General features: G+C 40.6%; 1 protein-coding gene across 1 annotated transcript in view; it reads right to left on the reverse strand.

Annotated features, from left to right (window-relative positions):
- Nucleotides 1-4,511, reverse strand: part of SLC6A11 (solute carrier family 6 member 11) — a 139,287-nt gene extending 134,776 nt beyond the window's left edge. The window contains exons 1-2 of the mRNA XM_048487871.1: nt 4,210-4,511; nt 3,611-3,843 (exon numbers count right to left, since the gene is read on the reverse strand). Coding sequence (XP_048343828.1) covers nt 3,611-3,830 — 220 coding nt within the window. The 5' untranslated portion in view covers nt 3,831-3,843; nt 4,210-4,511. The remainder of the gene's footprint in view (nt 1-3,610; nt 3,844-4,209) is intronic.
- Nucleotides 4,512-26,251: the final 21,740 nt, after the last annotated feature.

Here is a 26,251-nt window from a genome sequence, read left to right on the forward strand (position 1 = left end):
AGGATAAATATTTGTTTCTCTAACATTCCACACACACAAACAACTTTGTAATAAGATTATCCTTATTGGGCGCTATATGCCATAACTCATGCCAGCAAATGTTCACTTTTTGATTGAACAGAAAATTTTACACCTGGGGATAAGACTGTATTCTTAAACTGGCATTTTTAATTCAAAAATGACTGGTAAGACAACAGATGAAGAAACCTTATACACATTTATGTAATATTATAAAATATCAAGTGAAGTAATTATGAAAAAATAAAACAAAGCAAGGAAGCAACAGATGAAATATGAATATTGATGAAAATATGTGTGATTGAAGAGGCAAAGAGACTGAATATTCACAAGGTTATCAAACCTAACATCTTTAATTTTTAAATTATGCTTTGGAGACTCACTTGAGCTTCACTGAAAAAAAAGATGTACTATAAAATGAAGTAAATAAATAAATAACTGAAAGTTCATGCCACTGCTTGATTTGCTTCATAGGGTTTCCAGTAATTAATTTATGTAATTTGTTTAAGACTAATTAATTCAACTACAATCCTTTGTCTACTAAGGATCATGTCTGAAAGATTATCAGTGTACCAGTTATAGGAGGAGAAAATCTAAATTGATAAAATCAGCCCAAGAACTAGTTTTCAGACATTTATGTCGTGGATGAGTGATTTAAGGCCTGTAAGTTTTCCTTACCTAATTGTACCATCCTAAACAGTTGCACCTTTCAATGCACACTGCAATTTATCTCAAATGACTGCTATGAAGATAAAATGGAGAAAAAAATGAACAACATATACATAAGGGGGAACCCTGAATTCCTTGGAAAAGTAAAAATATAGCAGACCTGAGCAATGTTAGTAGAGACAGAGGGTTGTATCCTACCATTTCACTCAGCTGTGTATGGAGCCTTTTTCCCATTTAAAGACTCTCCCAATGGAGATTCCATACTTAATTAAGTAATAGATATGAGAGGTTTTTCTCTTTTATTTAAGTACATTAGCCAGAATTACCATTACTCTAATACTTTCTCAATGAAATTAAGGTTGCTGAAATGAAATGTTGAGTTAAATGGAACATACTGAACTAATCACTGAAAAAGATTCATAGCCAAATAAATAAAAGTGTTCCTATGTGTTTATTACTTTATTCCTTACTTAACTTTTGTCTTAATAAACTTATCCTTCCAGTGAGTGAGAATTGGCTGGTCATCTACTGTACAGTTAGTATATCCCACTTCTTTACCTTCCTCTAATAAAAACAACCTGGGTAGCAGGGCTATGAATAAACAACCAGTATCACTTTAAGAAAGGAAAAGTTCTTTTCATCTTGCTTTCTTGCCACTGTGTATCAACAGAAGGCAATGAAGAAAAGCAAACACACCTACACACTGTGCGTCTTAGAAATGTAGCATACCAAATGGACCAAATTCATTTTGTGTTTGTTAACGCGAAGAGAAGGAAGATCATTTTGGCCCAGCACTCTTGGCAGAGAAACAAATGAGAAAAATAGCTCTTATGGGGTTTCTTTATATTCACACTAACACACCATTTTCCTCATGCTACAACTCATCCATTTGGGTTGCATTTGAAACTTTAGACTGTTACACATTTGGGTTGAATATATATTTTACAAATGTCTTCGGCCAGATGCAAAAGTCACTATACATACATCTGGTGAGGCAGTTTGGCTTTTTTTTTAACTTTCTCCCTCTGTCCAGAAGGGTCCTCACACTACTTCAAGAACTGTTTTGTGATATGCCATATGGGCTGCTTTACAAGATAGACAAATACAGAGTTATTTTTGGAATCCAGGGTTAGTCCAATGACAGTTTCATTTCACATTTCAAGACTGTGAAATATTTATTCGCTGGTAAGTTTCACTGTATTCAAAGGTCCTGATTACAAACTGAAAATGAACAGTTCTGCAAGTATATACAAAAAAATTCTATAGTTTGACTATGAAGGGTGTATTTATTCTGACAGACTTCACATTTATTAAAATACGTATACCCATCTTTTCTTTCTGGTTCGAGATGGCTTAAAGTTAAATACTTTGTAAAATACATCCACACTCCCAAGTAACCCTCATCTTCCATACTAGTTAGCTATTAATAATACCCCAAAATATTCTGACATTTAATATTTTAGATTACATTATTTTATGTGCTTTAAATAACATGTAACCAGATAATTTATGTGTAGTTTGAGTTTGCAACCGTATACCCCCACTTTTGCTTACAATAACCAGCTCTGTCTTCCTCCTTTCTCATTTAATCCACTTCCTAAGAATGTAAAAGTTGCCTTCACAGTGTTTGCGGAATGGCCCCTCAAGCATAGCATTCTGGCCCAAATCCAAAGAATCATACAACTAGTGCCATACACTCTACACAGCTCTGCCTTATGTTTCTCAGCAGCAGTTCTTTCTGCCAGCACTCCCACCAATGCTGCAAAACACTACAAAACACAAAACAGTTTCAAAAGCAAATTTTGCTATGGTATTTGGTTTTCCAAGAAAAACATGGAAAATCCTGCAGGCTATTTCACAATCTTGAAAATGTCTTTTAGAATCTTTATTTCTTTCACTAATAAGCAAAGCAAGGTAGTATTATCCAACTGATGCAGAATGTTCCAAGCATTTTGTATGTAGAGGTTTCCTTTCAGTGAGCATAATGGTCACAATCCCACAGTGGGCTGTTTAATTAAATCTACTGAGATCAGTACTTAATTGTGTGTTGAACTGTGGCCAGCAGTTAAATTTGTGGCTATCATGGCTGTGTCTACTGAATGAATAAATTCTTTTAAAAAGCCATTTAAAGTGGCAGATTATAATATTCCATAACAATGACACTGAAGCCCACTGGTTTGTAAATATTAAATAACAACTGCATTAGGGGTGAGTTCAAGTACTAAATACCCCATACATCTCTGTAAGTATTGTAATCAGACAGAACTTCAGATGCCAATATGAATGCAGTGAGAAAAGTTTTAATAATAAAGTTCCATGGAACCTTGAAGAAAAATGTATAACAAATTTATTACGCCAAAAGTCTTTGCACAGTCAAGGCCACACTTACTCGGATGCACAACATTCTCAGTAAAGGTGATAGATCTATATAAACATCTAGTTAATTCACTGTTCATTTTATTTATCTGATTAAATAAGACCTTGTCTAATTTCTGCCCATATTAAATTTATTAGTGTTTGAGATTTTTTATGATAAAACAGCCAAAATAGTTTGGCTCATCTGGAATGCATCTAAAATCTATAACATTCACTAACAATCTTCAGGAACAGAAAGGTCATGCTTGGGACATAAAACCAATCTCAATTATTAAAAGCAGAAAAATACGATCAGAGAAGTCACATGAATCATTCCTTGGTAAGATTTCCAACCAGTTAAGCCAATGTGTTTTTGACGAATGATATATCTAACCTAATCTGAATGAATATGCCACAGACTGTGTGGCTGGTAGATCAAGCCACAGGTGCTTCAGTCTCAAAACCCCTCAACAAAACAGTTATTCTGGAATCAAACGATGTTCTGCATTGTACTTTGCAGTTTATCTAGCATATTTAAATTATGAATCTGTAGAAAATGCAACCTTACCTCCTCCATTCTTGTAGCAGAGATAGGGGAACCGCCACACATTTCCCAACCCAATAATTTCTCCTGCCACAGAAAGTACAAATTCCACCTTATTATTCCAGTGGCCTCTTTCATGTACTTTCTTATCGTTGCTGTGAACCAAGTTGGTACTTGAGGCTTCAGGATCCAGAGCATCCTCTGGTTTGCCGTTAATTATAGGAATAGTCTTTTCAGCTGTCATGACTCTTTCCAACCTGAAGAACAATGAAAAGGAGAGGGACCTGTGAGGAAGATATGGCTGTCGAAATTCCTTTCCACTCTGATAGAAACACCTGGTTGCACTTCCTCCGTTTTACAAAAGGCCACCAGTGCAGTGCAGTGCAGAAGATGCAAACTTTGCGAGATCACACACAGGCTGCTGGTGGTGGTGTGATTATTTACTAGTAGCAAATCGAAATAGAGACGAGGAACACGGCACCGTATCTTAAAATCCCTTCCCCAACAGGAATGCCAACAATGCAAACCTGGTATGCCCGCCTAGGACTGCCCCGGAGCCTCGTGCATCTGTCCACCGACAAGGTGGGAAGGATCCAGGATTCTGCCACTATCCCACTACTCACCCAGGGCCTGCGGCGCTGAGAAAAGAAGAAGGTCGGTGCTAGTCCGGGGCCCACTTCTGAACAGGTTCCTTTGGGCTGCCCCTATTCGCCCTGTTGCACTGGGAGATGGAGGGGGGCAGGGGAGAGGCAGGCTCCCAACCGCGGAGGCGGCAACAGCAGCGCAGGGCAGGCTTGCGATAGGCAGGGACGCCTCGTCTTCTCCCTGCCTGCTGTTGCTGCTTGTCTGGAAAGGCTAGGATGCTCCCGGCTAGCCACACGGCGGAGGAAAAATTTGCAACTGCTCGGCTTTTGCCAAAGGGAACGAATAATGCCCGCCCCCTCCACCCACCTCAGTCTGTCCCACCAGGTCTCCCGCCTTCCTGCCCCCCTCCCGCCAGCTTTGGTGCCAGAAGAACATCCCAGCCCACCAGCCTCCTCCTAAGAAACGGCCGTGCAAAAAAGGAAAAGGGAAAAAAAGAGAGAGAGACTGTCCTCCTGCGCCCTCCTGCGAGGGAGGGAGGGAGGGAGGGAGGCGGATACAGACGAGAGCCCGGGGCCAGATTGACAAGGCAAGCCTAGGGACAGTCCAGAACAGAGGGCAGGAGAGCTTTGCCATTGCCAAGCTGGGGCAAGAAGGCGGGTGACTTCACGCTGCCTCCGCCGAATGTCGTCCCAGGGGCCAGCAGGCAAAGAGGGAGAAAACCAAAGGCCTCCCCAGTTGTAAAGCCAAGTGCAGAACAGGGTGTTTAGATTTTTGGGAAAGGTGGCCTCGGAATCCAATATGTTTGAATTAACTTCGATGGAGAAAAATGTGCTTCTGTGCTTTCTGAAGAGGAATAAATGCAAGCAGAGAATGTCCATTATGCTCTGTGAGGTTTTAATGGCCTGTGAAAGGAGGCACTGCTAATGTGTGCAAGATTTCATACCTTGCCCACTACCTGACTTTACAGAATGGTGATGCAGCACATCCAACAAGGAGCTCCAGGCAAATAGTCCCATTCTTCAAAAAAGGAAGCAGAAAGGATCGATCTAATTACAAACCTATCAGCCTACTAAATATCACCAGTGAATTATACACTAGGCACTCGCTTGATAAACTTGTAAATTGTCTTCATCAGGACTTTGTACCTTTCATACCTTACCACCACACTTTACAGATGGTGATGCACACCCAGCAAGGAGCTGTGGCCAGTAACTGGTCCCAAATGCCTGCATGAGCCTCATAACCACAAACACATTTTACTTTGATAGGTATGTGTAAAACATGTTAGATAGACATTGAAAAATGTGCTATTTTCCTACAGACAGCTTTATATAATCCCCAGGAACTCTCAAATGTGTGCTAATATTCTTATAGTCATCTCAAATTAAGCTGCCATATATCTTGTTAGACAGCTGATCCATCTAGTTCTGCTGTGACTGGAATTCAGGGCTTTGACTGGTGGCAATTCAGCAATATATCTCACACAGCGATATCCTAACAGCTAATAGAACTGAACCTGCGAGGGACCAGAATACAAGGCTGATGTTTTATTACAGAGCCACACACCGTATCCATTAATACTTTATTTGAAGAATGAGTATGTGGATTCAAAGGAGAGACAGAATAGACAAGGAGAGACAGAATGGACAAAATCCCACCACGTGATTGGACAGCACAGACGGAGGCATGGCTACTCATAAGTAAGCCCAAAATGCTTTCACTGGAAATTACTTTCAATTAAAAATGCGGTCTTTAATTATTGGGAAAACAGATAAGCCAGCAGAAACTAAACTACTGCCAAAGATGCTATAGTCCACAGGCTGATTACATAATGAATATCTTGTTAGCTAACAATTTCCTCAGTGGAAACCTTGATTTGTCAAAATGATATCTCACATCCTGTGGCAGCAATATAGGTAACCATTACCCCTATCTATTACCATCCCTTCCTAAAAGATGTTTAAATCAGGCTTCTACCCAAAGAGTTTTCCTACATCAGAGCATTCAGTACTAATATCTGCTAGAGCAGAAAACAAAGATTCATCCCTTTCCAATCCAAACTTATCAGATAAGACAGGGCATAAGAATTTGTGACATACCAGGGCAAACACAGTTCACCAGCCATGACAGATGTTTTAGCAATCCTTATGCATTACAAATGCATGAGATTTACTGAATCCATAGTGGCATGTTGCAGTTGTGGTTATGTTTGAATTGGTAGGTCACAAATAATGCACCCCTCCAAAAAAATGCAATTCAAATAATATCTTTTATTGGAGCCAACTAAATGACATAACAGTGTGCAACCTTTTTGAGTGCATCAGACTGGATGATACAATTTTTAAAAAAATTAAAAAGAAAGAACAAATTGCTCAAAACATGATGTTGAGTCCTGATCATAATTAGATTGTGTGCAGAGTTGCTTCAAGTGACTTCCAGTTCTTTTGGCAACACAGGCAATAGATGGGTTTTGTTCCATACCTGGAGCATACTTAAAAATAAGGAGCCTATCTCCAAAATCACACAAAAAAGTCACAGGTGCTCCACCCTCTTCCAGGGGCCTACACCCTGCCTCCCTTTCCCCTGAAATTTCTACCCATTGGGAGAAAATAACCCCGGACCCATATGAGCAGAAACATCTCTAAAGGTGTCATAGGACCCTTTTAAGACCTTATGTCATTGCCAGTACAAAAGCATTTTTAGTGTGTGGGATGCACAGGTGGAAAGTTGGGAAGGGGGCAACAGCACCCCTAAGTAGTGGTGTGTCTATGCTAAGAACTGTTCTCATTGGCCCAGGAAAATGTTCTACGTTTGTAGAAGAAAGTGGAGCAGGGTAGGTGGTTTAACTTTATATTCCAGTTGTTCAACTTGAAAGATATTCCAGTTTGTCCAGGGTGGTGGGGCAGGTTCATAGAGAGGTTACACAGCCACCCTTAGGGGACTCTTGTAGCTGCTATCGCCACCAAATTTCTCCTTGAACATTCCACAAACTTGAAAACTTTTCCTGTTCATCCAAGATTATGGGTAAGTTCACAGAGAAGGGTCACACAACTCTCCTTAGGGGACTCTTGGTGTAATGCCCTCCCCCAGCATTCCACCTGTGCATCCCACAAACTAAAACCCTTTCGTAATGGTCCAGAAAAGTGAGACAAGCTCTTATAAGGATCTCATGACATTATTAAACACAGTTCAGAGATCACTTCCTGCCATGTGGGGTAGGAGTACTAGAGCAAATGTAGGCAGGATACTGAAAATGTCGGGGGGGGGGGGTTGGTGATGTGGAAGCTGATGCCCCTTCTCTTTGCAATAACAGTTTGCTTAACTTGTTGTTTAAATCCATGGGCATTCAAATTCTAAGCCAGAAAGACCTATAGAAATTACCTGCATTGTACAGTCTGTTATCAGAAATGATACACATATAAGGACATACATAAGCAAGCATCCTGCACAGGAGAAATTAAGTTATGCTGTGCCTTTCCTGAAGAATGTTACTTGTGAAGAAGTTGCAGGAAACAAAACCAGCTCAAAATGTTAGGGCCATGTCTCTTCCGCACACACAGAATAATGCATTTTCAAACCACTTTCACAACTGTTTGCAAGTGGATTTTGCTATTCCACACAGCTTCAAAGAGCATTGAAAGTGCATTATTCTGCATGTGCGGAAGGAGCCACAGTGAAGGATTTGGAAACTCACAGTACCAGAGTTGTTAGAGCTGAAAATGAAGTTACTGTACTGATGTTACTAAAGGAAGTGCTAACCTGAAAAGGGATAAGATTTGTATGATCAAGTATTTTATTAATTCACTTGGCAGATCTATATAATAAGGAAAACCCTTAATGCTGTATCATGGTCTTGCAGTAGGGTTGCCAACTCTGGACTGGGAAATTCCTGGAGATTTGAGGGTGGAGCCTGAGAAGGGAAGGGCTTGGAGAGGGGAAGAACATCAATGGAGTATAATGCTACAGAATCTACCCTTCAGAGCAGCTGTTTCCCCTAGGGTTGCTTATTTACATCAGTTCTAATTCTAGGATATCTCCAGACTCTACCTGGAGATAGGTAACCCTGCCCTAGAAACATGGATCATTTAGGTGTAATGGATTTCCAAGAATTATTCCTTGATTAGGTTTTCGACAGGTTTCCTGTTTGTTTCCTCTTGCGACTGCATTTTACAGCTTATATCACGATCATAAAATCATGATTCTTAGCTGTCATGCAAAATGGAATTCCCCTGTGCCTCTTCCTACACTCAGCTATAGACTCTAGGCGAGCTCTGAAGCATGATTCCCAGTTGGGAGGGATCTTGAGGGAGCCAATTCCAAAATCTATAGCATTAGATGCTGTCATCACTTTTATATCATATTTAATTATCTGTCAAGAGAGAATCTATTTTGTTTGTTAAAGGCCTAGTGCTTTTGTTTTTCTCATGAAATAAGAAGGTTAAAAAAGGCAGGTATTATTAAATGGGAATTAGTATTCTATCTCTTCAAAGTCGTTGTGCTTGTTAGAAAGATGGGGTCATCTCTCTTAATTTCAACTGGCTGGGACTGCTTAGTTTGGAGAGTAATTGAAAACATTTTAGAGGGAAGGAGTTGGCCTTCTCATACTCTAGAATATTCTGATCTAAACCCTAATTGGTTAATCAATGATCACCTGTCATGGCCAGGCTAAATCATAAATGAGTTCAATCAGTATTAGCAATTATTTTCCTCTTTTGTTCTATGCTTTCCCCCTCCACTCTGCCTGAAATTCTGTTGGAACTTTGTACATGTACTGAAGATATCTAGTACTTTTTGCCTGCAAGTATTTTTTACAGTATGTAGACTTTAGCTTTTTATTATTTTCTTTGTGTAACTGAATTGCACTTTGATTGTTATTTTCAATCCTATGTTTTACTACCTTTCTTTAATAAAAAATTTAAAATATATTTTGGTGTTTGGAGTTCTGGTTCAGAGCCCATGGCTAAGTGTTGCTACTGCCCCAGAGACCAGGTTAGATCTTTGACATTATCAAATAAATATTTGATAAATATTCAGTGTAGATTTCTATTTTTAGAAAGTAGTGTTTGACATTTTAAAATCAGACCACAATGTTACATTTATCTGCCTCCCTCTATTGGTGTCTTTCACCAGTAGCCTAGTGAATCAATTTTTTAAAATTTGGTTGGCATACCCCCATTGTTACTGGCTCTCTCCTCTGGTTCTGGTGTTGTCATGACCTCCTTTGACAGCCCAGTGAATCCAACTCAGAATGTTCAAGAGAGGACCTTAAGGAGTCAAGGCCAGTGACTATGGAAGATCTGAGGGACCAGGGGTTTAAAATAAATAAATACATTTGATTTTAAAGATATATGGCATACAATTTAGAGTTCAGTTTATCTCCTTAGCCAAGATAGCATCTTGTTTTGAGTGCAGAATTCATTCTGCGCTAAAGAAGGAATTTCAGACTTTGTCATATGAAACAGCTGAGGACTATGCACTCCACTGACATAAAATGTTCTTTTTGATTCCAGATTCTGTGAAGACTCACGGCTACAATAGACTTTTTGACTTATGTACAATGATTTTTATTGATACTATCAATTGTGTTTATGTAAGATGTGAGAATCCTTGGTTGAAGTGTCTGTCGTGGAAAGATTTCTTGTACAGACAAATTTGCTTGAGCCCTGCTTTCAATTTCCATACTCTCTGCAGCAAGTGAGATCAATTCTAGAATGACTTTTAATTTGCTTTGGGGGCAGAGCAGGAAGATTTGCCAGTGAGCACAGCTTTGCCACAGACATGTTCCCTCTGTACTCAGTCAGCCTACCTTGCTCCACCTTTCCCATTTCCTCACATTGCCATCCACACCTTCCCCCTCTCCCCCCTTCCATGTTACCATCACCTTCCTGCTTCTCTAAATTCTTATATCAAGATATCAATATCTCAACATAATAATAGAGAGGGCTTTTCCAATGAACAGTTCAAGCAGGGTCTCTTTTTGGCTTGACTCACCTCCTCCACTCTATTTCTACCCTACCTGATGACTGGAGGGGCTTTTTAAAACTTTATTTCAAACACACTTTTATTTTGTGTGTGTGTGTAGGGGAAGGGAATCAGGCTAGAACACGGTCCCCTTCTTCAGCAGCATGTGGTTCAGGGAATTATTATTATTTATTTGATTTGGTATACCGCTCTACCCCTGAAGGGCTCTGAGTAGTGTATGACAAGCATAAAACAAGTAACATAATCAAATAATACATTAAAGGCCATTAAAATTCACTAAAATTTGCTTTTCACTTGTGGGGGGATGATTTCTGGGAAGAGCTACAATATTGATATAATTGCATTAACAGAAATATTGATATCATAGTAATTTAAAAGCTTTTACAAATGCAGTAAAATCTTGGCACTAGCAGGTGTGAGGAGATCTGTGCCTTTAAGACTGAGTTGCTGGGCAAAGTTAAGACAGCCAAAAGAAACAGAAACCTGGGAGAATTCTCTGCAGAAAAACTAAATGGCAAGAGTGAGTTCCTCCTTGAGTTAAACAGAAATGTAAGGAGACCCCACTACAGCCCCACAGGGAATTGCCCAAGGTTAGCATTCCATGTATAATGGGCCTCTGTGATCAATTTTCTTTATGGAAAACAAGGGTCCATTTTATCTTCTGCCCCTAACCTCAATATCTTGCCCCCCCCCCCAATTATCATAAATATACTATCTTAAGTGTTTCATTTCAGAGGGTGTTGTATTGGTTTGCAGTAGAACAGCAAAATTCTGATAGCACTTAGAGACCAACAAGAATTGAGGGGAGGGGGGAGAATCAAAGTTTTATTTAAAAATACCCCCCAAATCTTGTCGGTCTTTTAATGTGGAATGTAGCTATCTTAAATGTTGAGTTACTTGAAGGAATATCCATTGAACAAAATATAATGGTGCATGCTTCTCTGGGAATGCACTTTTCTGGCACTAATAGCACTCTTCTGATCCACACTGCTGAATTATGTTGGCAGTTAGCAGGCTAATTAATGACAATTCCCTTAAGCAACATCTATGCATTACCAAAAGATTGCTGAACATGCAGCTTTCCTTTACATTATCTGTCCATATTTTTATACCAAAGAAAGCTCTGAAAAATTGTTGTGTACTGCGTGGTCCCCATTCTGGAGATTTAAAGCCAAAATGAATAAGTAACTAAAGACACTGGCCATGTAGTACAGTTTTGCATATTACTTTTGTTGTGCATAAGTGTAACAAACAATATGCAGAATTACAGCTACTAATAGGCATTTGGAGGTTGTTGTTGTTTCTACTATATATATACATATATAAAATTTATATATATACATGTATATATACATATATAAAACAGTGCTATAATAAGCAATAAACTATAAATGATGATAACAGTTATGAACAATAAATGATAATATAATAATTGGCACTAAATAGTGATTATCTAAATATTCTTGACAGAAATAACAAAATAACCTATGTAATACTTAATAAACCTAATAATAATGTTAAACATTATAAAGTAAATTACAATGAAGTCAGATAGATAAGAAACTTGCAGTGAAAATTGTTATTTATTTTTTAAATACTTGCCAAATGTTAAATAGAATTCATCCATTATTATACCTTTCTATAATACATTTAAGTGTCCTCCCCCCATTTTTAATATTTCTTCAATTGATAACAGGAATACTTTTAATAATATATATATTCTCTTTTCTTTCTTTTTATTTTATTTTATTCTGCAAAATACCACTCCTGATTCCTTCCCAAAAGAATGGAGAAGGGGGGGGGGGGCAATTTTTGCAGGTAGCCCATGGAAGAGAAAGCCCTAAATAACACTACGTTTGAAGTGGCCAATAGGAGATTAATTGGAAGTATTTATTAAATAGGCTGCTGCCCCATCTTCAGCCTTTTTTCCCCCATGAAAGTGGCATTTATTCTTCCTTCCTTGGTAAGATATCCTGATGATGTTCATCCTTTGAGGCCACAAAATACTTCCTTTTTACCTCATGAATCTGACTTGCTTTGATTCACAATTTTTTGTTCACTTACTTCAATCTTGAGATTAGACGAGGGACTTACTAGGATCCTAGTTGAGTTTGTGACATAGATAGTAGATCTTTTCACAATGGGCAATTGCATTGAGGCAGTTCAGTCAAAAGCAGTAAGTCTGGTGAACATACTATCAGTTCAAAGTGAAGGGGATGTTCTTTGACCAAGATCTGCATGGACTGTGTCAAGAACACTGTTTGAGGCCCCTACAATCCATGACAAAAAGCCCACATAGCTATGGAAAACAGTCTTCTCACTTGTTCTACAGCGGGTCACATCACTGGATCAGGATCACTGCAAGCCTGTACGAGAACCTACGAGTGTGGCTTCATTTTTTTACTCACTATAATGGGGTTACCCTTTGGCAAACCCCTCTTCAACTGGCAGGAGAGTTTCAGGTGTACACACATGGATGCCACAGAGGGCATGGGTTTTGGCCTCCCTCCTAGTTGTCTTCCAGTATCCTGAAGGACATGACTTTTCAGGAATTGTTCCCATTGCTGGTCGCGGTGCATATCTGGAGAGACAGTTTTTGAGACCATTCTGTTCGCTTCTGGTGTGATAATCAGGCTGTAGTCAGAGTTGTTAACAGGCAGTCCAGATGCTCATGCAGGGTCATGCGGTTGGTGAGAGAGCTGGTTCTTTTATGCCTAAGGAACAACATTTCCTTTCATGCTGTTTCTATCCCAGGAGCAGAGAATAACATTGCTGATGCTTTATCCCGATGCCAGGTGGATCATCTCCTGCTTCGCCACTTGGCTCACTTGAACTCACAGGGCTTTGCCCCAGGTCTATTGCAATCTCAGATCAAGGAGGATCAAGATTGGTAGCCAAAAAAAGGGGTTGCTTTTTGTGTATATAGCTTATGTGTGGATTCAAGACACTAATCTGGCCAGTTTTAGGGAGAAGTCTGGTTTAGCAAATTTTAACACTGATATAATCAGATGAACTGATGGAATTACAAAGTAATAAGACACATAATAAAGACATCACTAAGTATTTGTAGTATGTTAAACCATAATCTCTTGTACTTGAGCAATGATTATGCATCCTATGATTGAAACTACATGATAGCTTTTTCAAAGACCTGAATAATTATTTTTAGGGTTGAAAGGAGTTTGAAAAACAAATAATTGCTTACTGCATAAGCTTTTTGTTTCAAAAACTGGAAAATGTTCTTGACCAAATGTGGGCAAAAGAAAGGCATATACATTATGGTAAAATGATGCCTCACAGAAAACACTTTCTATTTTGGGAACTATTGTCTGTTTTGAACATGACTAATAAAAGTATTTATAATTTGCTTAGCTGTATCTGTCAGATTAATCAAAATGATTGGATTGAAAATACTACTTTGTTGATAAAAACAGTAATTATTATTGTAGGAAAAGGATATAAAGCACATGTGTTCAATTTACTGTTCTGAATTTCTAGTAATCAACTCAAGCTGCTGAGCAGTGGAAGAAAAATACAATGGACAGATTTGCTGGCAATTTATCACCTTAAAAAAGTAGGCACCTGTGGTGCCTAATAAGATAATGTATATTGTGCATTACAATTAGAATTGCTCATTGTCAGTATAGGTGTCAAAAACTATTTCATCCAATCGTGTATGTTACTGGCCTAACAGGGGTAAGGGTTTTATTGAAGGGAATCTCCTCCAGCTGCTAAAAGTGTAACAGCACACATATGGTTTTAAAAGTAGCAAAGGGGAATGAGCACTCACGTTGGCAGCAAGAGGGGCCAAGAAGAGATCTTTTAGACTGTATAATACGGGGAAGGAATTCTGGCAAAGAATATTCCACAGAGAAGCAAGAGTCCAAATTGAATTTAAACATTTTATATAAATTTGTTTAAAAATACACACACACAGTAAGGCACAAGAGCACATACATTCAAGTTCCTGGTATATAAAAAAGGTGTTAAAATATAGATGGGAGGATAGAAAAGGAGGGGGGTTTTCAGGGTAATATGTTACCTAAATTCAGCTGAAGAAGATCTTGTAGAAGGCAAGAATTCAAATGACCAGCATCTGAATCCAGGCGAAGGACGATATCGTGTCTCAACCCAACCAGACCAAGAGAGGTACAGGCCAGAATTGAGCACTGGTGTTGGGGTGAACTAAACTTTTATACCCTTTTGCCCAGGTAGGGGCGGGAACAAGTGAGTTTTAAGTTTCATTTTTCTAAATTCTCTGGAATTTCCCATGCTGGGCTTGCTGGGTGAGCTAATTAGCAACTCTTCTATTGTTCTACACCTTGGGACAATGGGAGTCAATTGGTCCTAGATTATATCAGGAAGCACAGAATGGCTTTATGCAAAGTAACTCTTACAGTCTCTGCCTTCAGTATTCAGATTTGAATGAGGCTTGATTGATTCAGGATGGGATCTTGTTGTTAGGGAGATCATATCTAGAGGTTGGGGAAATGCAAGGAAGCAACCATCTGTTGCTAGAAGAGATAGTGAAATTCAGCAACTGATGCTAAAGTGGCTTTCCATATTCTTTGTTTTAACAGTGTATATATATATATATATATATATATATATATATATATATATCCCCACCCCCCCCCCCCTCCACCCCCCCCCCCCCCCCCCGCCCCCCCCCCCCCCCCCCCCCCCCCCCCCCCCCCCCAAACACCTCCTTTTCCTCCCCGCCCCCCACCCCCCCCCCCCCCCAATATATATATATATATATATATATTTATTTATTATAGGATTGGTCAGAGGGCTTACATGTAAAAGGCTAGCTGTGATTACAATGACTCACTTCCAATCACCATGCATGACTCACTTCCAGCCAATCGCCACTCACAGACAGCTTGGGGGCGGGGCTTACACAGAACAGATAAAAAAACAACACACACAGAACATAGTGGTTACTCACTCTCTTGCATGCTTGCCCTTACAGTCACTGTACCTTCTGCAGCTGCCTGAGGAGGAGCAGGCACACACATTGGTCACATCCTATTGGAGGATCACGACTGCTAGTAGCTGCAACTGCTCTGCTAACTGTTGTGTGGCAATACAGATGTCCAGGAAGAGGAGGAGAAGGAGGGAGCTGATGACATGGAGCTGAGGTGGGAGGAATGGCAGGAGGGGTTGCCCCATGGGTGGGTGGCATTAAGCCTTGCATGCCAATTCGGGTATCTGGGAAGAGAAGGAGGACAGGAAGGGATCTGGTGATGTGAGGCCAAGGGGAGAGAAAAGTCAGGAGGGTTGGCCCCCCGCAATGGTTTTCTAGAGTTCATTGTATTTGTTCAGACAATGGGCTTTACTATTAGTTGCTATATATTTCCATGTCACTCCTGTATTGATAACAACAAATGGACTCAAAAACTGAAACATTGCCAATGCCATACAGTTGGAGCATTTTTAATCAAGTCCTCTCAGTTTTGCATGAGTTTTACACAATATTTTCAAAGGCTTAACATGTATTTTACTGAATCAAACTATGCAGGCATTTTTGTGTCCAACAGCAGTCTAATGTATGCCTCTGAAACTATCCAGAGGTATTATGGAAACCCTTCTGGACAATCATTTGTATTGCAGGTGGACATGGAATAAAGACAGATGAAACAACCTTTAGATATAAAAAATGGCTGCAACTTTATTAAATGCAAGTGACCTGCAATGTACAGATTAATTAGCCATACAATTAATACAATAGAGGTGATAACTAAACTATTAGGCATCCTCTGTATCAGCATCCCTAAACATCTGTGACAGTCTACAGTAGTTCCAAACCTCTGAATAATCTGAGAAATTTCATACTTCACATCACACTTTCCTATCAAGACTCCAAAAGATCTGGATAGTATTTTCAAAGTACACTTGATCTACCAGAATTTTGATGAAATAGCATTACTAAGTGGCATGCTCACTAAGGCCCCTTCTTCACATGCAGAATAATGCACTTTCAATCCACTTTCAGTGCACTTTGCCGCTGTGCGGAATAGCAATATCCACTTGCAAACAATTATGAAAGCGGATTGAAAGTGCATCATTCTGCATGTGTGAAAGGGGCCTAAGTCTGGCCGTTTTCAGAGAGCCAGTAGTGACCTGATGACATTTCTGACAATCGAGAGGGAGAAATCCAACCAATTTTCTGGTCTGATTGCAAATGTATTTGGGTTATTTGTGTTATCAGTAAACAATTGGTTCATATTTTTTCTATTAATGCTTATATTTAATCAAGTATGAGTTATATGACAGGGAATCAACACTTTATATGGGATTCTGGAGAAAATAGAAGAAATATTTCCTAGTGCAGATATTATTCTGGTTGGAAATTTTAATGCCAGAGTGGGCTAGGATAGGAGTGGGCTAGGAGTCCTGGGAAGGGCAAATCTGTCAGTGCAGGCTCACACTGTATCAAGGAGTCAATTTGTCACCCCACGCCTTACCCTGGATTGGGATGTTAGTCTTGTTAGAACAATACAGGTTTGAATTTAACTAAATGTCACTGTAAATTGAATTCTAGACTAGATAATGAAACTAAAGCTTGTCTTAATTCCTAGAAATTAATGGAACTAAGAAATCATGTTCACCCAATTTTGATACTTTTGCAAATATCATTTCATTGCTGTCCTCTTTTTTTTTTTTACTATGATTAGACAAGTTCACCAGGGCTCTAGAAGAAGGTCCTGATTGGACCAGGAATGCAGATTTATAAGACAGTCTGCAAACAGTTCAGAATAGGATCAGAACAGACAGATCAGCTGATGCAATGTTGTTACTGTCTCAGTTCTGTTTTCAATATAGGCAGACCAGGTTCTAAGGCAGAAAAATCTTTTCTTCTGCAGAGCTCAGTGGGAAGAGCTAAATCTTGCTAAAAGTGCAGAGAAGGGCAAAAAGTGCAGAGAAGGAAGAGGATGATTGAGGGACTGGAGCACCTTCCTTATAAGGAGAAGCTGCAGCATTTGGGACTCTTTAGTTTGGAGAGAAGACGTCTGAGGGGGGATATGATTGAAGTCTATAAAATTATGCATGGAGTAGAAAATGTTGACAGAGAGAAATTTTTCTCACAATATTAGAACCAGGGGGCATACATTGAAAATGCTGAGGCAAAAAATCAGGACTAATAAAAGGAAACACTTCTTCACACAACATGTGATTGGTGTTTGGAATATGCTGCCACAGGAGGTGGTGATGGCCACTAACCTGGATAGCTTTAAAAGAGGCATGCACGGATTTATGGAGGAGAAGTCGTTCTATGGCTACCAATCTTGATCCTCCTTGATCTCAGATTGCAAATGCCTTAGCAGACCAGGTGCTCGGGAGCAGCAGCAGCAGAAGGCCATTTCTTTCACATCCTGCATGTGTGTTCTCAAAGGCATCTGGTGGGCCACTGCGAGTAGCAGAGTGCTGGACTAGATGGACTCTGGTCTGATCTAGCAGGCTCTTTCTTATGTTCTTATTACACAAACAAAAAATGATAATTGATAGCCTCCAGTGTCCAAGATAGTAACTGCAATTTCAGAATATCAATTTCAGTATAAAAATGGTTCCACTATTTTTCCACCTTCTATAACATCCCTTAAAATAAGTCAAAACATAAGATTTTTCAGTTAAATGTTCATTAGCTGTGCTCAATTTTGGTAAGCCTTTGAGGAGGGGGGGATTGATCATATTTGTAGCATTCCCTTTAATTGGAAACGAAGCATCACAGTACCCATCTATAAAAAGGGCAATAGGAATGACCCTGCTAATTGTTGTCCTATTAGTCATCTTAATATTATTTCTAAATTATATGCTAATCATCTATTATTTAAATTGGAAGACTGGACAGAGGCATCCAATCTTTTCAATCCTAAACAAGCTGGCTTTTGAAAAGGCCATAGCAAGGTTGATCATTGCCTGACTTTGATGGCTCTGATCCAGAAATATACTTTTAAAAATGGAAAAGACCTCTCCTCTGCTTTTGATTCTATAGAGTAGGAAGTATTATGGAGCAAACTTGATAAAACAAATATCAATAGAAGGCTTTTTAAGCTGCTGAAGGCATTACATTCCAACCCTACAGTAAGTGTTAGAGTTTTTTACGGACCCTGTTTGCTGACCCTTTTGTTGTTCAGTTTTTATATTCATGATTTTATTCAGGTCATGGAATCTCAGGATCCCCCCACCCTTGGCAGGCCAAAACATTTTCATTTGGTTGTACACATATGATATGGTAATTATGTCCTTCACAAAATTGTGCTCAGAAGGATGCTTGTTAAATTGGCTGACTATTGTGACAGCGAGAAGTTGAGAATTAACAATGACAAGATGAAAATTGTAGCTATTGGAAACAAAAGGCACAAGCACAGATGGACTACCAAAGCTCATGAAGCTGAACAATAGAACTTCTTTTAAAGCTTGGTATAGTTTTTTCATGCATCTTTGTCATGCAAGCACATCTTAATACCAACTTATCAATGGCATACCACTTGAATGGAACAATTTTCAAGTTCTACTTCTCAAAGGAAGGACATCTTATTGCCCCCAATATTAAAGCATGTCAGGATACAGTCACCACACAACTTTTGTACACCCCCAAATATATCCGCAAGAGAGCACTCTGTTCTATGCACAACAACTTGCTGGTGGTCCCTGGCCTGAAAAGTGTCCAGCTGTCCTTGTTCAGGCCCAGAGTGTTTTCAGCTCTGATTTCAGAATGGTGGAATACTCAGTTACATGAGACCAGGCCCTGCAGGGCTAGGTAAAGTTCCGCAGGTGCTGTAAGATGGAGCTATTCTGCTAGGCCTATGGTTGAGGGCAACAATGATATGTCCAACAGAGGTGGCCTCCCTGTCCTTTTTCCTAACCCCTTCATTATCCCTTCCCTTCCTTCCCTTCATTTCCTTCTTCCCCCTCAATAAGTTGATTTTAGGGCCATTGGAAAAGCATGCCAAGCACTGATGCTTTATGTATTTGTCATAAACCACCCTCAGCCTGCCATGGATAAGAGCGCCCTTTAAATCAATCAATCAATAAATGGGGGTGAAAAATGTAATGAAGGGAATCAATGGTCTAAATTATTGCCCCAAATTTTGAAGTTTTATTCCTTGCTTTCCATAGAAGTCGTAAAGTGCCGGGACTTATGAGAAATCTATTTTTTTTAAAAAAAAGATGCCCTTCACAATATCAGCATGGTTCACCAATCAATTTTCCTTATAAGTATGAAAAGTCTATGAAAAAAAACCCTGTTACTTAGCTGACTTCATCAATGCCTCATTATGAAAAGCATTTCCTAGCGCACTTCTCCAAACTATGCCATCTGAGTTTTTATAGGGCAGATTCCTCCCACCCCCACAAAAAAAGTATTTGTCTCTGTGTTTTCAATCAGGTTGAATATATTGTCCATTATATTTTACTAGCAGCAAAACCCATTGCAGGGGGAAATGCAATGAATTCTAGGAATGGGGTGGGGGGTGGGCAAACCTTTTCTCTCACAATGGGCTTTACTGGTGCTTTACTCACCCCTCCCTCTCTTGCTAGCCTGCTTCCTACCTTTCCATTGATGATCCTGTGGTCCCAGGACTCTGAGTTGTTTGGGGTGGGGGAGGTGGGGGGATCGTGGTGGGTGCAGCAGAGAAGGTTTGGCTTTTGGGGGTGATGTGAGGGATGGAGAAAACAGGAGGTTGTTGGTGGACCCTGTAGAGCAGCAAGCACCCAGGCAGCTCAACTTTGCTTTTGAGGTGGGAACTGGGAGGCTGATGGGAGCCTGCCAGAGTAACAATCACCAAGGTGCCACTGCCCTGGCAGTCCAACTTGATTTTTGAGCAGAGACACTGGGAGGCTGTTGGCGGTCCACTGGAGCAGTGGACGCCAAGGTGCAGCTGCCCCATCGGGCTGGGCCAGCTTTTGGGGGTTGTAGGAAGGGAAGCCAGGCTGTTGGTGGGCCTTGCAGAGCAGTGGGCAGCAAGATGCCACTGCGCCATTGTGTCAGCTTTGAGGGTAGTTTTTGAGCATGACAATGACCCCTCAACCAGTGGTGGGATTCAAATAATTTAACAACTGGTTGTTTACAAGCACCATCTTAACAACTGGTTCTGCCGACATGGTGCGAACCTGCTGAATCCCACCACTGCCCTCAACCAATGGGTGCACATCATATTGGTTGAAGGTTCATTGTTGAGTCATTAGTGAATTTATAGGTAAAGAATTTATAGGTTCCATCCATCATGAACTGTTGAATCAATTTCTGGTAATTTTTTCCAGTTCTGATGAGGAATGCATTGGTTTTAATGTATTGTGTTATTCTGCTGGTAATTCTTAAAGTCGTAATTTTCTTCTATTTAGCAATAAATATAAGGAAGAAATTATTAATTCTGCAAGAATTCTAGGCAGATTGTAATATTTATGGATTGTTTTATTTTGGGGTTTTATTATCCTTTTAATACATTTGTAATATATTTGTAATAATTGTTGTAATATGGAATATATAATTTATATGCTTAATGATAGTATGGTCTATGGTAAATAGTATGGTCTACAGTAAATAAATGAATTTGACTCTGAAGTGGCATGCCCTTAGGGTAGATGACTCTCTCTCAGCCTAGCCTACCAAACAGGGTTATTGCTATGTGGGAAAAATGAAGATGTGGAGAATGATATAGTAAGCTTTGGGTCCCAAAGCACAGTATAAATAAAGTGGAGGTTCTAGCAGCAGAGCACAGCTATCATATTCCTTTGATCAAAGAACAGTATACCTCTTCTATCTCTTCTTTCTTTTCTCTTCCATTGAGCATGCAACTTTGGAAGGAACACACATGGAGTGGTTAGGGAGGTAGCCAGTCAGATCAGTTAGATCTACTTTGGTAATCAATGGGGTAACAGATGTCACAGCCAGATTGCCCTCACATCCATAAATAAATTGAAGAGCCCCTCCACATCAGGTAAAATAGCCTGTAGATGTTTAATAAAAACCCAATGTGCCTTTCCAGATGTGATTCAGATAATGTTACCATTGTATTATTTCTTTTTGTATTTTTTTAAAAATCTGTAAATGTCACTGAACAGCAGGACATGAAATATACATGAGTTTAAAAAGAGAATCTAGAAGCTATGTATCCAATCCTATTAACCTCAAAACTATTTTGGATGTTAACAGCAGTAAACTAGAACCAAACAAAACAAAGCCAGAGAAGAATTTTCACTGGCAAATATCTAATCCATGACATTAGATTTTACCAATAATATTTTTTTCAAATCACTTTTCTTAGGCATAAGGAAGGCTGATCAAACAATAAACAACAAATAATTATCTCACCTTTCTGGCACAAATGCAAGATAAAATCAGGGCAAAAAAAGGAGAAATTCATTATTTAAACAGTAGCAGTTGGTATAAATTACATTATTCAGATTTTAAGGTACCTGATGCATGAGCACATAAAGAATTTTCAGCTGAGAATTCACAAAATATGACATTATGCCTTTATTGCAGGGGCAATCAGTGGTGTAGCACCAATGGGATTGGGGGGCATGACGCCCTGGGTGCACACCGCGGCCAGGGCATGGCCAGGGCATTCGAGGCGTTCCGCTGGCATTCTGGGATGGGGACGGATGGAGACGGGGACCACCACCCTGCACATGTGTCCCAGGCACAGTTTCCCCTTGCTCCGACCCTCGGGGCAATATGGTATTTGCAGGCAGGTGCACCAGGTGTCCAATCTGGGAATCATTGTATGGGTTGTTTTACTATGTGTCCGTAACTTGTGTTATGCGACAGGCATTTGGTTATAAGTATACACATGACCAGTTATAGCAGGTAGAACTCAAACAGATGATGCTTTTATCTGCCACTGTTCACAATGGAAGAGCCTCATTTTGTATGTATGAGTGTGGTTGAAAAACAATTTCTGCAATCCTGTGATGCACAGTTCAAAAAGCTTTGTTAAGAAATGGTAGTTTTCTTTGATAGCCATCTCAGCCACAGATACCAAAGTGACTCTCCTAAATGAGCAAATGTCTCAAATATCTCCCCTCCCGTCAACTGTAAAAGCTCAAAAATTCAAGACAGAATCTTAGGCCGTTTCCATAGCCCAAAAACAGTGCCCTAGGGACAGAAAAAACACCATCCCCTGGGGTGCTGTTCACACAGGAGGCGCTTATTGTGCTACTGGTTAACTTATTGTGCTACTAAAGAGAGACATGGCATAAAAGGACAGAGGCATACCTGGGCCAAATGGCACATGTAGGCAAAAACCCCTCCAGACGCCCCCCCATGGAGCCCCATTTTTCACAAGTAAGCATGGGAAGCTCACAAGTAAGCCCAACTTACTTACGAGTAAGCCACACTTACTCCTCACTGCCTGCAAGGTGGGGAGTGAGTTTCCCTTGCCTGCCCACCCCACTTGGAGGCAGAGAGCAGGCAGTGGCAGTGGCCACTCTTCGCTGCCTGCAAGCCAGGGAGCGAGTTTCCCTCTCCCCCCCCCCACTTGGAGGCATGGAGCAGGCAGTGGCCCCTCTTCCCTGCAAGCCAGGGAGCAAGTTTCCCTCACCGCCCCCCCGCCCCCAGCTTGCAGGCAGGGAGCAGGCGGCAGCAGCAGCCCCTCTTCACTGCCTGAAAGCTGGAAAGTGAGTTTCCCTCCCTCCCCCAGCTTGCAGGCAGGGAGCAGGTGACAGCGGTGACAATCCCTCTTTACTGCCTGCGAGCCGGGGAGCAAGTTTCCCTCGCCCCCTGGCTTGCAGGAAGGGAGCAGGCAGTGGAGGCCCCTCTTCACTGAATGCGAGCTGGGAAGTGAGTTTCCCTCCCCCTCCCCCCCCCCCCCCGCTTGCAGGCAGAGAGCAGGTGGTGCTGGCGGCCCCTCTTCACTGCCTGTGAGCTTTATCTATGTTATCATTTAAAATCAATCAATATAATTATATATATTAAAAAGAAATAATACATTACCTTTCCGTATATCACTTTTAAAATACTTAAAATTGTCATTATTTGAATCCCACCACCATTGGATCCTGTTAAAATTTTTGAATCCCATCACTGCTCCTGGCTACACCCCTAGCCCGGGAAGGCCACCGCCATGTGGCCTACCTGGGTGGCTTTCCTGGGTTAGGGTAGCTGCCGGGTGGCCTGGGCAACCTCCAGCACAGCAGCTGCCAGAGGCCCCTGTGGGGGGCTGGCCGGCCGTAGATTGGACTGCACATCTGGGCCAGTGGTGCAGCTTACTGGGGTGGCCCTCCCAGGTGCACAGCCTGATCTGCGGCCGGCTAGCCCCCCCCCCCAGTGCTTCCCAGCCACCTCCACACACACACTTCAGTGCTTCTCAGCTGGGGAAGTCTCCTCCCTGCCCTGGGCTCCCAGGCACTAAAAGCCCCATCGCTCCCTCTCCCAGGGTAGGGGGAGCAAGGGGACTTTTAACAGTTGGCTCATCCAAACTGGGCCAAACTGGCTGAAACCCACCTCTGCCCATAATGCTTAAAAAAACCCCTAAACCTGTTATATTTGTCCTGTGCTGAATCACCCAATGAGTCCACATGCAAGAAGTACGGGGTTCTTTGTAGTAGGCTGTTGTTTCCCATCAAGTTCATTGAATGCCCCTGACACTATAATTATGGGAGACTTATTACTAGGTAGACAATAGTCTAGACTGCAAAGTGATCTTACATCTTAAAGACGTTTATGTTAAGAATACTATCATATAAATTGCAACTAACTGTTTGAACCGTGGGGTGAATAGTCAAATGTTTAATGCATTTATTTCAAACCTATTAACTATCTAATTATAGTACTGACAGCCTCATCTTTATAATTTCATCCCCCCCCATAAGCTGCCGTGCCATGTTTTGTGTGTGTGTTATTGTACGAAATATATTTCAACTACACATGTCCTCATTTTTGTTGTGCCAGCAATAGTATATCTACCTGATTGTGCATTGGGAGTGAAAGAAACTAGTATAACACAAATTTAATGTTGATATCTCTACATTACATCAGGTTAGATAATAGAATGAGCTTCAGCGCTGCCATCTGTTGGTAAACTGGGATTCTAATTTCTGCACATACAAAGTGAAATGTTCATAGGTGTGAAGTATTCACTGTAAATTTCCGACGAGATCTTAGATGCATATACAAAATAGATCATCCTAACTTGCTGCATTTATTTATTGCAAGAACTTTTTAAACCCCTATTAAAATATTTTACTATTGCGCAAATGGTGCACTATAGTGGGTATCACAGTAATATTGCAAGCAAAGACTGATAGCATGATTAATACTAGCTGCCTGGAAACAATGCAAGGAGGGGTGTTACCTGTTGTACAAGTGTTTCCATGACACCTCAGCAAAGTCCTTGCTAGCTTAGATGTTCACATTCACAGAAAAAGTGAAACAAAATGCATTGGGTTAAAGCTAATTTTAAAAGGTCACAGAGAGATTAATTCTAGAAGTCAAAATGATGTGAATCCTCTGAAATCTGCCAGCCAAAGTGAACTAACCCTTCACATTGCTTCCTGGTAGAATTAGTCCTGGTTACATTAATATAAGAAGAAGAAGAGTTGGATTTATATCCCCCCTTTCTCTCCTGTAAGGAGACTCAAAAGGGCTGACAATCTCCTTTCCCTCCCCACCCCCACAATAAACACCCTGTGAGGTAGGTGGGGCTGAGAGAGCTCAGAAGAACTGTGACTAGCCCAAGGTCTATACTTTCTAACCTATTCATGGTGCTTCAGGAAAAAGAGTTTTCCATGTGGAGATCTGTAACCAGAGGCAGCTGAGCCAGAGTGTGCCCTCTGCCTGTAACAACTCGTTATGGCTCATATGCACTCTGCACCATGTCAAATTTCAGTCAAATTTAAAGCTGCCGTCACATGGCTGATTATCCTTTCGAATTTCAGAAGCAGAACTGAGCTATCCACAGTAACAGACTGAGATAAACTGTGCCTCTCTTTGGCACATGGTACTCATTGAAACCATAGCTCAAAACTGTCCAAAGCAGAAAATTGTGTACATCATCCATTTAAACCGCTTCTCATAAGCACTGTGGGGAAAGTATGTTTGATGGTTTTTTATGCACCAGGAGCTCCTCTGTCTGGGTCTATATGGCTCTAGTTTCCTCTTCTTCTTTATTTATAAGTGAAATACAAGAATAAATACACCATCTGCCTGTTTCCAAGTTAGGGAATTTCTGACACCACCATCTTCTGTTAATCCAGTTGGGTTAAAGTGGCAAGGTCACAGAACACTCCCTTATTCTTTGGCTCAGTGGTAGAGTGTTAGGTGTGTACTAAACAGTACAGGGGGAAAGAGAGTTTATCCCTTTCACCTACATGGTTTCATCAATTTACACTCACTACAACTTCCATACTGGTACCAGCCCATGATGGGAACCCTCTCTTTGTATTTTTCACTTCCCAAACTAATAACAGAGGGGTATGTGTTTGTGTATTCCAATCAATGAAATTATACAGTAGGAAAGGTCAAAACCTTCTCCTCCTACATTGCCGCCAAATCAGAACTAGAATGCCATGCAGTTTCCCTTTAAAAAATAATAGGCAGATCCATTCACAGATCCATTCAGTGTCTCATTTAATTTGGTCCTAAGTCATTACATCTGATATTCACAAATTGTTCGGTCCAGAAGTGCCCTTAGTTATGATTGGGGAAGGATGAACAATTATCACACTTTAAAAATTAGATTACTCACTTTGAGAAAGTTGAGAAAACCTGTTATTGTAACGATCTTCCACCCCACCCCCGCACCCCGCTTTGCATTTGGATGGCTTGGTGTTTTGACTTGCTACACCCCCTCCCCTTGTCTTAACTCAAGTAGCTGCCACCACCCAGCCTTTCTCCTTTCTTCCACTGTCGACAGTTGGAAGTGCAGAATGAGGTTGTGTGTATGTATGTGAGCTGCTACACACACACACCCTCTTTCCATGCATGATAACTGCCCTTAGCCCAGTCAGGAGTTTTTGGTCTATGCATGGACAAACATCCAAGCACCCTAGCTGAGATCTTTGACCATAGTATACAATCTTTAGAAAGGAAAAAGATATTTATTTACTAAAAAATCCCTGTTCAATAGAGCACTGGATCACTGGGAAGCT

This window comes from Sphaerodactylus townsendi, linkage group LG03 (genome assembly GCF_021028975.2).
Source record: "Sphaerodactylus townsendi isolate TG3544 linkage group LG03, MPM_Stown_v2.3, whole genome shotgun sequence".
In the NCBI taxonomy this organism is placed as follows: domain Eukaryota; kingdom Metazoa; phylum Chordata; class Lepidosauria; order Squamata; family Sphaerodactylidae; genus Sphaerodactylus; species Sphaerodactylus townsendi.